The 13,709-nt window shown below is 42.7% G+C and overlaps 1 protein-coding gene across 2 annotated transcripts in view; it reads left to right on the forward strand.

The window, feature by feature from the left end:
* Positions 1–13,709, forward strand: part of LOC112068518 (kelch-like protein 4) — a 113,838-nt gene that overhangs the window by 3,796 nt on the left and 96,333 nt on the right. The window contains exon 2 of one of the 2 annotated variants that reach the window (XM_024135676.2): positions 3,064–3,146. In XM_024135676.2, the coding sequence (XP_023991444.1) occupies positions 3,067–3,146 (80 nt within the window). In that variant the 5' untranslated portion in view covers positions 3,064–3,066. Of the gene's footprint in view, positions 1–3,060; positions 3,147–13,709 lie in introns of those variants that run through there. The other variant, XM_024135675.2, reaches the window with a different exon arrangement.

The raw sequence follows: 13,709 nt of genomic DNA on the forward strand, positions 1-13,709 counted from the left end.
ACACACACACACACACACACACACACACACACACACACACACACACACACACCCTAAGTAATTTTATCTTCATATTGTAGCATATTGGGAGAAACGGCAAGTGAGTAGGCTAGGTACAGCCAGCCTCTCATGGAGGTAGATGTTGGATGATAATGTCAGTAGCTAGCCCAGCTCTGGACTGCTGTCGTGTGGTGTCACGGGGAGGTTAAAAATTATGTTACCTTTATTTAACTAGGAAAGTCAGTTAAAAGCAAATTCTTAATTACAATGACAGCCTACAGGTGAGAGATTTTTTTTACCTTGTCCGCTTGGGGATTCAATCCAGCCTCTTTTTGTTTACTGGCCCAACGCTCTAACCACTAGGCTACCTGCCGCAACAGGTAGCCTAGTGGTTAGAGAAGATGTCGTCCTTGACTCCTGCAGGAATAAAATTGGTTATTGGGGATAGTGCAATAGATTCATTGGAGTTAATTGTTAATTAGCTTGTCTGCTCTTTATCTTGACAGATAACACTGTTAAAATGTGGTATTGTTTGTTTTAAGGAAAATGTATTGATAATAAACTGATATCGTTACAATTCAGTTTCAGATCCATTGTATTTACAGTCTATTGCTTTTTTTCAGCTTCAGTTTTCAGCTTCAGTTTCAGCTTCGGTCTTCAGCTTCAGTTTCAGCTTCAGTTTTCAGCTTCAGTTTCAGCTTCAGTTTTCAGCTTCAGTTTTCAGCTTCAGTTTTCAGCTTCGGTCTTCAGCTTCAGTTTCAGCTTCAGTTTTCAGCTTCGGTCTTCAGCTTCAGTTTCAGCTTCGGTCTTCAGTTTCAGTTTCAGCTTCAGTTTCAGCTTCTGTCTTTAGCTTTGGTCTTCTGCTTCAGTTTTCAGCTTCAGTTTCAGCTTCGGTCTTCAGCTTCAGTTTTCAGCTTCAGTTTGATGTAGTTTAAGAGAACATTGTCACTTGAACACTTTCTTAGGTAATTCTATTACCGTTGGGTCTACCGATGCTAGGTGCTGTAACAGGTCGTCATTGTAAATAAGAATGTGTTCCTCTTGAATGTTATGGCAAAATGTATAGTTCTGCCTAAATAGACAAAATTAATTATGTTTCCTGAGATGGTCATAAACAATAACTGGTAATGCTGGATAGTTCTAGAAAGGTCTGGAATTCACCTTTTCAGGGGATTTAAAAAAAAATAAATTGGTGAGGTGTAGTCACTTTTGAGGACACAACCTCAAGTATTTAGTACAAATATGAAAATAAATAAAAAATATCAATCAAAACATCATATATAGTTTTTTTCCCCTATTCAACAAAAGTGGGGGAATTGGGCTTGAAATTACTTAAGTGCTTTCTAAATATAACAGTAATCAAATTATAAACAACTTACTATAAGATTTAACCTGTCATTTAACCTGTCAAGATTCAACCTGTCAGGTGGGGCAGATCCCCACCCAGTGGTGACCTGTCCTTCAGGTCAAGTGGGGCAGATCCCCACCCAGTGGTGACCTGTCCTTCAGGGCAGGTGGCGGCAGATCCCCCACCCCAGTGGTGATACCTTGTCATTCAAGGGCAGGTGGGGCAGATCCGCCACTCCATGTAGACCGTCATTTCAGTTCGGTGGGGCGACCACCTGTCCTTCAGGTCAGGTGGGGCAGATCCCCACCCAGTGGTGACTGTCCTTCAGGGCAGGTGGGGCAGATTCCCACCCAGTGTTGGACCTGTCCTCTCAGGTCAGGTGGGACAGATCCCCACCCAGTGGTGACCTGTCCTTCAGGTCAGTGGGGCAGATCCCCACCCATGTGGTTGACCTGTCCTTCAGGTCAGGTGGGGCAGATCCCCACCCAGTGGCTGAACTCTGTCCTTCAGGTCAAGTGGACAGACTCCCCACCCATGTGACCTGTCCTTCAGGTCAAGTGGGACAGATGCCCACCCAGTGGTGACCTGTCCTTCAGGTCAGGTGGGGCAGATCCCCACCCAGTGGTGACCTGTCCTTCAGGTCAAGTGGGGCAGATCCCCCCCTGTTTTGAGCCCCAGCTGTTTAGCAAAACAATAACTGTTTTGTGCTTGTTTTATATGTTGTTTTGGCATTAATACATGTCACATATCAGTTTGCAAACAACGTTAAAAAAAGACAAATGAATTAGTTAATAAATCCACATAAATATGGTCTCTTTTTTGCTTTCTTGAGTAAGGCAGCTCCAAAATGCAGGTGTTTCAGCCTAGATCAGTGCTTTCTGTTGTGGTGGGGCAGCCAGCGGGAAAATACGGAGCTTAGGGGTTGGTAATGTTCTCTAGTTGCGCTGTGATTGCCTCAGTGTTCTGTCACTCATAGGGACACTACGTCGCCATAAAATCTACGGGGAGAAAATTCAAGCCTCTTGGGTGCTGCCATAGAGTTACATTAGAAGTGCCCATCCAAAAAGGCTCAAGACTATTGGCCACAGATAAAATTACGTCATATCACGTTATATCTACAGTAGCTTTGATTGGACTGATCATGTCAACATCATACTTTCAAAATCTTAGCTACCAAGCTAGCAGTCCTCATCATGAATCAAGTCAACAATCTACTGGCAAATCCTTTTCAATCCTTGTCATATGAAGAGGAATTATGAAGATAAATTATAGATTAAATGTATTGGTGCTCATCTGCCATTGGACATAAACATTACACAACAATGAAATCACAAATTCAACAATGAGTGGTTTGGAAGGAATCAGTGGATAACTGCAAGAGTTGCAAAGCAATCACTAGCCTGCTATTCAGTGGAGTGGGTGTGTGGTCCAAATCTGTGTTTAACGGTCTCTTTTCCAAGCTTAAAAGGGATAAACATTCAACATTGGCCATGCTGTCAATCCAGCATGACTTATGTCGCTTTCAAAACACCTGGAAACTCAGATCTGGGAAATGTCGGACTTCAGTGAGTTCAAGACAACTGGGAACTCGGAAAAAACGAGCTTCGACTGGGAAAATACGTTTTAAACGGTCATCCAACTCGGAAACTCGGGCCTCTGTCTCGAGCTCTGACCTGAAGATCACTAATGTCTTGATTTGACCTTGTGTTTTTCAGAGAATGCCAGACTTTGATGACAACATTTGCCCACGAAGGACCACTGCGCCACCTTCCTGTTCAACTGAGCCCAGCACAACAAGGTCAGTCCAAAAATGTATGTACAGTACGCTGCTGCATAAATTATGTAATATGCCAGGGAGATATGTATACTGTTGCTAAGAAAGTAATACTAAGTGTATGTTGTGTAGCAAGCTGTTAGTAGCACATGTGCCTCACCCTAATAATTTTGCCCATTTCCCCTCATAATTTAGCCTACTGTTCTGACTTGGTGGGGCACATGTAGCCTATAGCCTGTATTAGAGAAATGTCATCATTGAATATTGTAAGGGCTTTCATTGTCTGCTTATATGCCCCCTATATTTATCCTGAGGTTCTGACTTCCTGTACAGGGAGAATACTGTAATAACGGCTGAACAAATAGTTATTTTGACTATGTCCGTCCTAGCTTGCTCATTAATTACTTATTCGAAATTATGGCTTGCCTCTTATCCGCTCGTTGTCCCCTTATGCCATAGTTTGTACATCTCAATTGTCAGTAGAAACCACATTTGTTTAAGTAACTCAGCCATATCAGCTATGTTTTTTAAAAGGCAGTAAATGAGGCTGAATTAACTGTTTCGCTGCCAGACAAGGCTCCACTGAAAGCCAGGTGTAGCATGGTAAGGTGTTGGGACTGCTGTTGGGACTCTGCTGTTGGGACAGCTTTATGTAGGCCCTAACAGTTTGTTGGCTCCGTTTGTCACAGTTATACTCCAATTAATGTATTGTTTAGTGTTGTGTAGATTTCGTCCATCTCTGACCAAGAGAAAGTGATCGAATTTCAATTCTACAAAATTATTTAGTATCTTTTCATGTTGAGAGCTCTAAATCCGGCGGAGTATCACAGCGGGAGGAAACGATGATTTCTGGATTTGCTAGACTGTCACCTTTCATATGTAGTCTCCCAGGTTCTGTCAGGAAAGGCCAGAAAATGTGACATGTCTCTCCCTACGCAAATGTGGGGTGTGAAACCTGGCACTTGAAGTCAGGTCCACTGACAGAGTGGTGGAGGAGAGCAGACAGGTGGGGCTTCCTGGCGCTATAAGGCACTGGACCCTACAACTTCCACAGAGCACTTGAACCTTTATTTAACCTGGCAAGTCAGTTCAGAACAAATTCATATTTTACAATGACAGCCTATCCCGACCAAACCCCTCCCCTAACCCATGACGATGCTGAGCCAATTGTGCGCCGCCCTATGGGACTCCCGATCATGGCCGGTTGTGATACAGCCCGGGATCAAACCAGGGTCTGTAGTGACACCTCTAGCACTGAGATGCAGGGCCTTAGACCGCTGCGCCACTCAGGAACCCTGTCGGGACCAGTCCAGAACCGCTCAAATAGGGAGGGGACTTAACATCTAAGATTGACTTACCTGTATCAATTTTGTATTAACTGTACAAACTGTCCTAATTTTGCTGGACCCCAGGAAGAGTAGCTGCTGCTTTGGCATGGTGATCCATAATGAAAAGAAATACAAATAGAAATAAATAAAAGGTTAAAACATCACTTTATAGAAACATCACTTTGAATCGGTCAGTTCAGAACATGTTTATCAATTTATCTGCTAAATTGTAATTATTCGATTCATTGCCTACCTCATGCCTTTTGCACACATTGTATATAGATTCTCTTTTTTTTCTTTTCTACCATGTTATTGACTTGTTTATTGTTTACTCCATGTGTAACTCTGTGTTGTCTGTTCACRCTGCTATGCTTTATCTTGGCCAGGTCGCAGTTGCAAATGAGAACTTGTTCTCAACTAGCCTACCTGGTTAAATAAAGGTGAAATAAAAAAATAAAAAATAAAAAGGAGACGCCTAATAGTGTTGACCGTTGATCATTAGATCACATCAATTAGTGTTGTAGCTAAGACCACTTGGGGTAATTATGAAAGGTAACAACCCTATCATGTACTCGTGATTAAGACGTCTCCTGTGGACAAAAAAATAAATCATTTTTATTTAGGGAAATGAGATCAGTAGGCTACAGTTGCTTAGGACTGACCCTTAATTTACAGGCCGGTTTCACACACAAGGATCAAGCCTAGCCCCAGACTAAAATGCCTGTTTTGAGCTGTCTTAACTCAAAGAGACTTGCACAGACTTATCTTAAAATCGTCGTCGATTTAGCCTGTTCTGGATTAAACAAAGTCGATTGCAAGAGGGAGGATTAGAGCTGCTCCAGGACTAAATTAAAGCTTAAATGAATCCTTTAAAGAGGCAGGTTTAACTTCTGCTTAGTGCTGTTTGTGAGGGAGCCTGGACTATTTGTAATATCTAAATGAAGACCAACATGCACTACAGAGGCCAGCCAGATGAGTACTTGTGGATAAGAGTACAGTAATCCCTCGTTTATCGCGGGGGTTACGTTCCGAAAATGACCCGCGATAAGTGAAATCCGCGAAATAGAAAACTTTTTTTTTTTTTTACAATTAGCAACTATTACATGTATACAAATACAGTGACTCACGTGTAGGCCGTTTCGTCGACATTATGGGTTTAGGAGATGTTCGAAATTACAAGATAATTTGGCCAACTTAATGTAAATTTGCCAAGCTGTTTTATGTACGTACACATAACTGCACGAGACGACAAAATGATAGCACAATTCGTAGCATGTTTTGATACAAGAAGCGGGAGTGAGTTTTTAGCGAATCAGAATGCAGAGCACAATGCACCAAAAAAAAAAAAAAAATGCATTATGAAAATCCGCGAAATAGCGAATCCGCGATAAGTGAACCGCGAAGTGGCGAGGGATCACTGTAATCCATTAAATTATACTTTGATGAAAGAGCTTTTTGAGACCACTTTCGTATGTACAAAGAAAATGTATTGGAGATAATATCTTTGCTTGAGCCTAGAATTTCCTCTCTGTCTCAAAGAGGAAAGTCATTAACCAATTCTCTCCAAGTTCTGATCACTTTGAGTTTTTTGCATCTGGAATCTTTCATCGTGAAACTAGTGATTTGTGTGGTGCCAGTGAAGCAACTGTGTGTAGAATAGTTCAAAGTCTGCAGGGGCCATTTTGTGAACTGAGGAGTCTTTACATCTAGTTTCCTGATGCTGCTGGCCAAGCCAACTATAAAGTGCTATTCTATAAATATGGTACACTTCCCAGGAGTGATTGGCTGGTTAGATGGATGTCATGTTCCCATCAAGTGCCCATCAACTCCTGATGCTGAGGAGTACAGGAACCGTAACAACTGGTTTACCATCAATGTTCAATGTATGCACTCCCAATTTAGAGTTTTCAAACATTGTTGCCCAGTTTCAGAGAGGAAACCATCAGCGATGTGCTCATACTTAAACCTAATCAGTCTTAACATAGGCGTTCTCATTTAGGCTTATTTACCTAACTCCATGACTCCATAGTCTCCAACTAACTAAGCCAAATTTAAGCCACGTTCATGAAAGATACTTAAATGTCCTAGTTTAACTAGTACACATTAAGGCCGAACTCCTGGCTTAATCTAAGCCCTGTCTGTGAAACCGGTCCTACACTTATTGTAAAGTATTACACTTATTGAAAACTTAATCAGTGGAACCTTTCATTCTGAATACGTTACAGTATACGAGGCACAATGCTTTTGAACATGAAGTCTAGAATTTTAAGTTATTCAATGATACCTTACAGAGGGAGAATTCCTGTTTAATAATTTATTATCTGTGCCCCCTTGGATATAGTTAGATAGAAGGGGTATCAAGCAGAAACATAAAAAATAATGATCCTTGTACTCCACACGTGACCTGGACTCCCTGCTGTTACTTGCATAGATTTAGATTATAGATTTAATATGATTTAATATGCTGCATACAATGTATTATAGAGAAAACATATAAACAAATCTCACTGCTCCTACTTACGGTAAACCACTTTTTCTATTTTGTGTAAAAGTGAATAAAAATGTACTGTACGATGGAAATTAAAGTCATAGTAGCATCACATCTAAGGGGAGCTATGCTATATGACAGGGTTGGGGTAAATTCCATTTCAATTCCAGTCAATTCAGAAAGTAAACGAAATTCCAATTCAACATGTTTCTGATTAAGAAGCACTGAAGATAATTTGAATGTGAATGTCAGTGTACTTCTTGAATTGACAGGAAATGGAATTTGACCTCAACCTTGCTCCATGAGAAGAGATACAGTTCTGTTGACTAGAGGCTTTAAAGGTACAGTTAACATGATTTTTGAATGACTACCTCAACTCTGTACCACACACATACAATTAACTGTAAGGTCCCTCAGTCGAACAGTGAATTTCCAACACAGATTCAACCACAAAGACCAGGGAGGTTTTCCACTGCCTCACAAAGAAGGGTACCTATTGGTAGATGTGTAAAAACAACAAAAGAAGATGTTGAATATCCCTTTGAGCATGATGAAGTAATTAATTACACTTTGGATGGTGTACCAATACACCCAGTCACTACAAAGATAGACGCGTCCTTCCTAACTCAGATGCGTGAGAGGAAGGAAACCACTCAGCGATTTCACCATGAGGCCAATGGTGACTTTAAAACAGTTACAGAGTTTAATGGTTGTGATAGGAGAAAACTGAGGATGGATCAACAACATTTGTAGTTACTCCAACAACACTAACCATAAATGACAGAGTGAAAAGAATGACGCGCTGTTACAGAATACAAAGATAAGATTTAAAAACATACATCCTGCTTGCAAAAAGTACTAAAGTAAAAACTGCAAAATATGTTGCAAAATGTTTTACTTTATGTACTTGAATACAAAGCGTATGTTTGGGGCAACTCCAACACAACACATCACTGAGTACCACTCTTCATATTTTCAACATGGTGGGTGGCTGCATCATGTATAGGTATGCTTGTCATCGGTAAGGACTAGGGAGTTTTTCATGATAAAAAAAATGGAATACAGCTAGAAACAGGTAAATCCAAGACGAAAATCAGGCTCAGTCTGCTTTCCAACAGAAACACAAATCACACTTTCAAGCAGGACCTAAACACAAGGCCAAATAGACAACAGAGTTGCTTACCAAGATGACATTGAATGTTCCGTAGTGCATGTTCTAGTTTCGACTTACAGTTGAAGTCGGAAGGTTTACATACACTTAGGTTTGAGTCATTAAAACTTGTTTTTCAAATCACTCCAACATTTTCTGTTAACAAACTATAGTTTTGGCAAGTCGGTTAGGACATCTACTTTGTGCATGACACAAGTAATTTTTCCAACAATTGTTACAGACAGATTATTTCACTTATAATTCACAGGATCACAATTCCAGTGGGTCAGAAGTTTACATACACTATGTTGACTGTGCCTTTTAAACAGCTTGAAAAATCCAGAAAATATTTGAGTCAACTGGAGGTGTACCTGTGGATATATTTTTCAAGGCCTACCTTCAAACTCAATGCCTCTTTGCTTGACATGCGAAAATCAAAAGAAATCAGCCAAGACCTCAGAAAGAAAATTGATGACCTCCACAAGTCTGGTTCATCCTTGGGAGCAATTTCCAAACGGCCTGAAGGTACCATGTTCTACTGTACAAACAATAGTACGCAAGTATAAACACCATAGGACCACGCAGCCGTCATACCGCTCAGGAAGGAGACGCGTTCTGTCTCCTAGAGATGAACGTACTTTGCAAATCAATGCAAATCAATCCCAGAACAATAGCAAAGGTCCACGGTCAAACAACCACCCCTCATCACTGTCAAACGCTCCCTAAAACACTTCTGCGAGCAGGCCTTTCTAATCGACCTGGAAGGATATTGACCTCATCTCGTCAGTAGAGGATGCTGGTCGTTCTTTAAAAGTAATTTCCTCACCATCTTAAATAAGCTTGCCCCTTCAAAAAATGTAGAACTAAAAACAGATATAGCCCTTGGTTCACTCCAGACCTGACTGCCCTCGACCAGCACAAAAACATCCTGTGGCGTATTGCATTAGCATCGAATAGTCCCCAAGATATGCAACTTTTCAGGGAAGTTAGGAACCAATRCACACAGTCAGTTAGGAAAGCAAAGGTAAGCTTTTTTTAACAGAAATTTGCATTCAGTAGCTCTAACTCCAAAAAGTTTTGRGACACTGTAAAGTCCATGGAGAATAAGAGCACCTCCTCCCAGCTGCCCACTCCACTGAGGCTAGGTAAAACTGTCACCACCGATAAATTCACGATAATCGAGAATTTCAATAAGCATTTCTCTACGGCTGGCCATGCTTTCCTCCTAGCTACCCCAACCCCGGCCAACAGCTACGCACCCCAGCTACTTGCCCAAGCCTCCCCACTTATCCTTCACCCAAATCCAGATAACAGATGTTCTGAAAGAGCTGAAAAACCTGGACCCGTACAAATCAGCTGGGCTAGACAATCTGGACTCTCTCTTTCTAAAATTATCCGCCGGCATTGTTGCAACCCCCATTACCAGTCTGTTCAACCTCTCTTTCGTATCGTCCGAGATCCCTAAAGATTGGAAAGCTGCCGCGGTCATCCCCCTCTTCAAAGGGGGTGACACTCTAGACCCAAACTGTTACAGACCTATATCCATCCTGCCCTGCCTTTATAAAGTCTTCAAAAGCCAAGTTAATAAACAGATCACTGACCATTTCGAATCCCACTGTACCTTCTCCTCTGTGCAATCCGGTTTCCGAGCTGGTCACGGGTGCACCTCAGCCACACTCAAGGTACTAAATGATATCATAACCGCCATCGATAAAAGACAGTACTGTGCAGCCGTCTTCATCGACCTGGCCAAGGCTTTCGACTCTGTCAATCACCGTATTCTTATCGGCAGACTCAACAGCCTTGGTATCTCAAATGACTGCCTTGCCTGGTTCACCAACTACTTCTCAGATAAAGTTCAGTGTGTCAAATCGGAGGGCCTGTTGYCCGGACCTCTGGCAGTCTCTATGGGGGTGCCACAGGGTTCAATTCTCGGGACGACTCTTTTCTCCGTATATATCAACGATACGCTCTTGCTGCTGGTGATTCCCTGATCCACCTCTACGCAGACGACACCATTCTGTATACACCTGGCATTCTTTGGACACTGTGTTGACAAACCTCCAAACGAGCTTCAATGCCATACAACACTCCTTCCGTGGCCTCCAACTGCTCTTAAATGCTAGTAAAACTAAATGCATGCTCTTCAACCATTCGCTGCCCCAACCCACCCACTCGACTAGCATCACTACTCTGGACGGTTCTGATTTAGAATATGTGGACAACCACAAACACCTAGGTGTCTGGCTAGACTGTAAACTCCCCTTCCAGACTAATATTAAACATCTCCTATCCAAAATTAAATCTAGAATCAGCTTCCTATTTTGCAACAAAGCCTCCTTCACTCACACTGCCAAACATACCCTTGTAAAACTGACAATCCTACCGATCCTCGACTTCGGCGATGTCATTTACAAAATAGCCTCCAACACTCTACTCAGCAAATTGGATGCAGTCTATCACAGTGCCATCCGTTTTGTCACCAAAGCCCGATATACTCCCCACCACTGCGACCTGTATGCTCTCGTCGGCTGGCCCTCGCTACATATTCGTCAGCAGACCCACGCCTAATCTCAGCTCACTGGTCATGATAATTCGGGGCTCGACGAACAACATTAACGTAAGAGCAGTGTACATGTAAGGTGGTCACCACGCACTTCAGGCGCGATGTGAGTGACGGATAACATGTTGATTGATTTGGATCTATATGAACGACCACAACAACAACACAAACCACACAAACAACACACACACACGCAATCGAAAGAACGAACACCCAACAAGAACCGCATCAAGATCCTCGCATGCCATCACCCCAACGAAAAGTAAAAGGAGCAAATGCACAAGAAAACAACAACTAGGAAAACACTCTGAAGCGGGAGGACATTAGCCACGGACAAATCTAATGTAGGAGCACAGACTGCCGCCGCAATAAAACACCGATGTTAACTACTGTACGTATACAAGAAGCACCTTTATTAAACGTCGCTGTAGTATAGACTGAACACGACGCCCGGGGAGTTGCGTTGAAACACGGCAGAACCCAAAAAGAACATGTGTGGTCACAATTCACTAATTAGCCTATTTTGGCCATTCTCAGAGTAGGTCATAGCATAGAAACCATTTGTCCCCCTCAGGCCACTTGCCAACTAGGCCAAGCGTCCATCGATCCACATGTCGTGTTCGGCCCGGAGCAAATGACTTGGTGTGCCGGGAAAGTCCTTAAAATGCACCGTGAGGATAGAGGAGACCCCCGCACTGGGGGGCGCAAGGCAGTTTAAACGTACCGTATACGACCGTGCGCGCCCAGGGCGATGCAAAAAGGGACGGGCCGATTAGAAACGAGGAGGATGCTTTGCTAGGCGAACAGAAGGAAAGTCCCAATAGGTTATGCTGGGAGATATTGGTAACGTCATCATCCGAGCCGTAATCCAGTAGCTCGCCCTGCCACCAACGACGAGTAACTGAAAAGCTCTAGCTAAGTACTAACGCAAAACACATGCATAGATGCTAAAAGTTGGGCGCTAAAGGTTAGCCAGGTTCTGGGTCACAGCACAGGGTTGTTGTTCTGGCTAAAGGGGGAGAATGTAAAGAATGAGTGTCAAACTCAGTTCTTCCCCTGAGCAAACTGTGATTTAAACAGACATTCTGCTACTTCAGTCATTTACATAGATTCCAGCAACTGCAGCACGGTCTGAGACCTGTTGGTACCTGTCCTGCCTGTACAGCACCCCGAAGAGCTGGGTTACTACGGTCAGATACACACTCCTGGGAGAGCGAGGAAACAAACTACATTACTGTAAGTATCATCAGAAACTTTATATCGCCAACATGTTACACAGTGGAATATTTTTTTAGTATTTATACACCACCGCACCACACCAATGCCCCTAGCGGCGCGGTCTCAGTGTAATGCCATTAAAATGGATGACACGGCATGCCAGATTTCCAGAGTGCCTCCCGGGACGCAGGAAAGTTTAAAACCCTCCACAGGCCTTTCCCTCCACGCACAGTCAGCCCACACACCCCACATACTATTGTTAAATATAATCCTAAACAACGGTGTACGGGCGCCGCTCTTAAAGACACCTTCAATGAGATAAATGACACATGGCTTCTGTCATTTCAAACCATAGAGCTCACTGTTCCCGTGGGGACAAACAATTTATATAAAACACATCAACAGGCACAAGCCCTATGGTCTTCATTTCCTAGTGGTTAGCTGATTATGAGTGGGACTGGTACACACACAATAGTAGATCCATTCTTACGTCTCCACCAGGCAACGTCAAACACCCAATGAAGATGGAATTAGAAAATATTAGTCCTATATCTTCCCCCTTCCCTCTTCACTAGAAAACAGCAAGTGATCTCTGAACCATTTACTGGAGAACCTACAGCCTATCCCCAGTACAGTACGAGCTTTTCTCTACTTTCCACTGATAACAATCAGAAGTAGCACCCAGTTATTGATGTATAGCCATTTTGTATTGTGGCTCCTCTAGGTGAAGCGCTGCCCCAGCCATGGCCAGCTAGCAGCACATGCTGCCTTCGCTGCAGGCAGTGATTCTAATTGAAATCTGCTATATTTTAGATAAAGCTTTTTAATTATTCCGGTTTTGGGTTTGTTCCATTCTTTATAGGACCACAAATTCTTGAAGATAATGAAATGCCATTTGTTTCAGGAGGTTGGTTAGGCGCTTCGCCACAGCACGAGGAGAATGATAACAACGGGACCTTACCAGGAGAAATACATCGCCTCGCAGACCTGGTCGTGTGCGTGGATTAGAGAAGAAATTGAGGCAGGAAATAGGACGATCAACCCAGGCCTACCAGAGAACATCTCCCAGACCCCTGTGTGTTGTTGGGATTATGGATAGGGATATTGAGGCAGAATAGTATCCAAGACTACCTGATCACTCCTTAGAGGTATATACCTTATTGTTCAGTTTTGAACAACCACGTGTTTCACTACAGTACCGGGACGTTGGGCTGCTCACGCAACTGTTGATTTGTGCTAATCTCAGCAGTGGGATGGAGAAAGGGAATGGAAAAGTCATATGCAATGCAAAGGGGTCTTTTGGGAGTTTGAATGAGGTAGGGCTTGCCCAATAGACAGCAAAGCAAGAAGCTAACGTCAATTTTCCATCTCACCTCTCTCTCATCTAAAGTTTCGGTATCTAAATCTTTTAAATTAATTTGCCAACAGCACGCTTTTTTTTGTGGAGGTGGAGGGCGGGCCTGCCAATGACTGGAAGAATTGCAAAATCGCTGAAGTTGGAGACTTATAATTTCCCTCACTAACTTTAAACATCAGCTGTCAGAAACAGCTTACTATCGCTGCATCTGTAAATAGCCCAACAATCTACCTACCTCAACCCCATTTTGTTTTTTTAAAAATTATTGCTTCTCTCTTTTGCACACCAGTATTTCTACTTGCACATCATCCTGCACATCTATCACTCCAGTGTTAATTTGCTAAATTTGAATTTACTCGCTACTCTTGGCCTATTATTGTCTTACCTCCTCAGGCCATTTGCACCACTGTATATTAGACTTTTTTTTTTTCTTTTGTTATTGACGTATGGTGTCTTACTCCAGTGTAACTCATGTTGTTGTGT

The sequence above is a fragment of the Salvelinus sp. IW2-2015 genome, unplaced genomic scaffold, assembly GCF_002910315.2.
Source record: "Salvelinus sp. IW2-2015 unplaced genomic scaffold, ASM291031v2 Un_scaffold552, whole genome shotgun sequence".
Lineage (NCBI taxonomy): Eukaryota > Metazoa > Chordata > Actinopteri > Salmoniformes > Salmonidae > Salvelinus > Salvelinus sp. IW2-2015.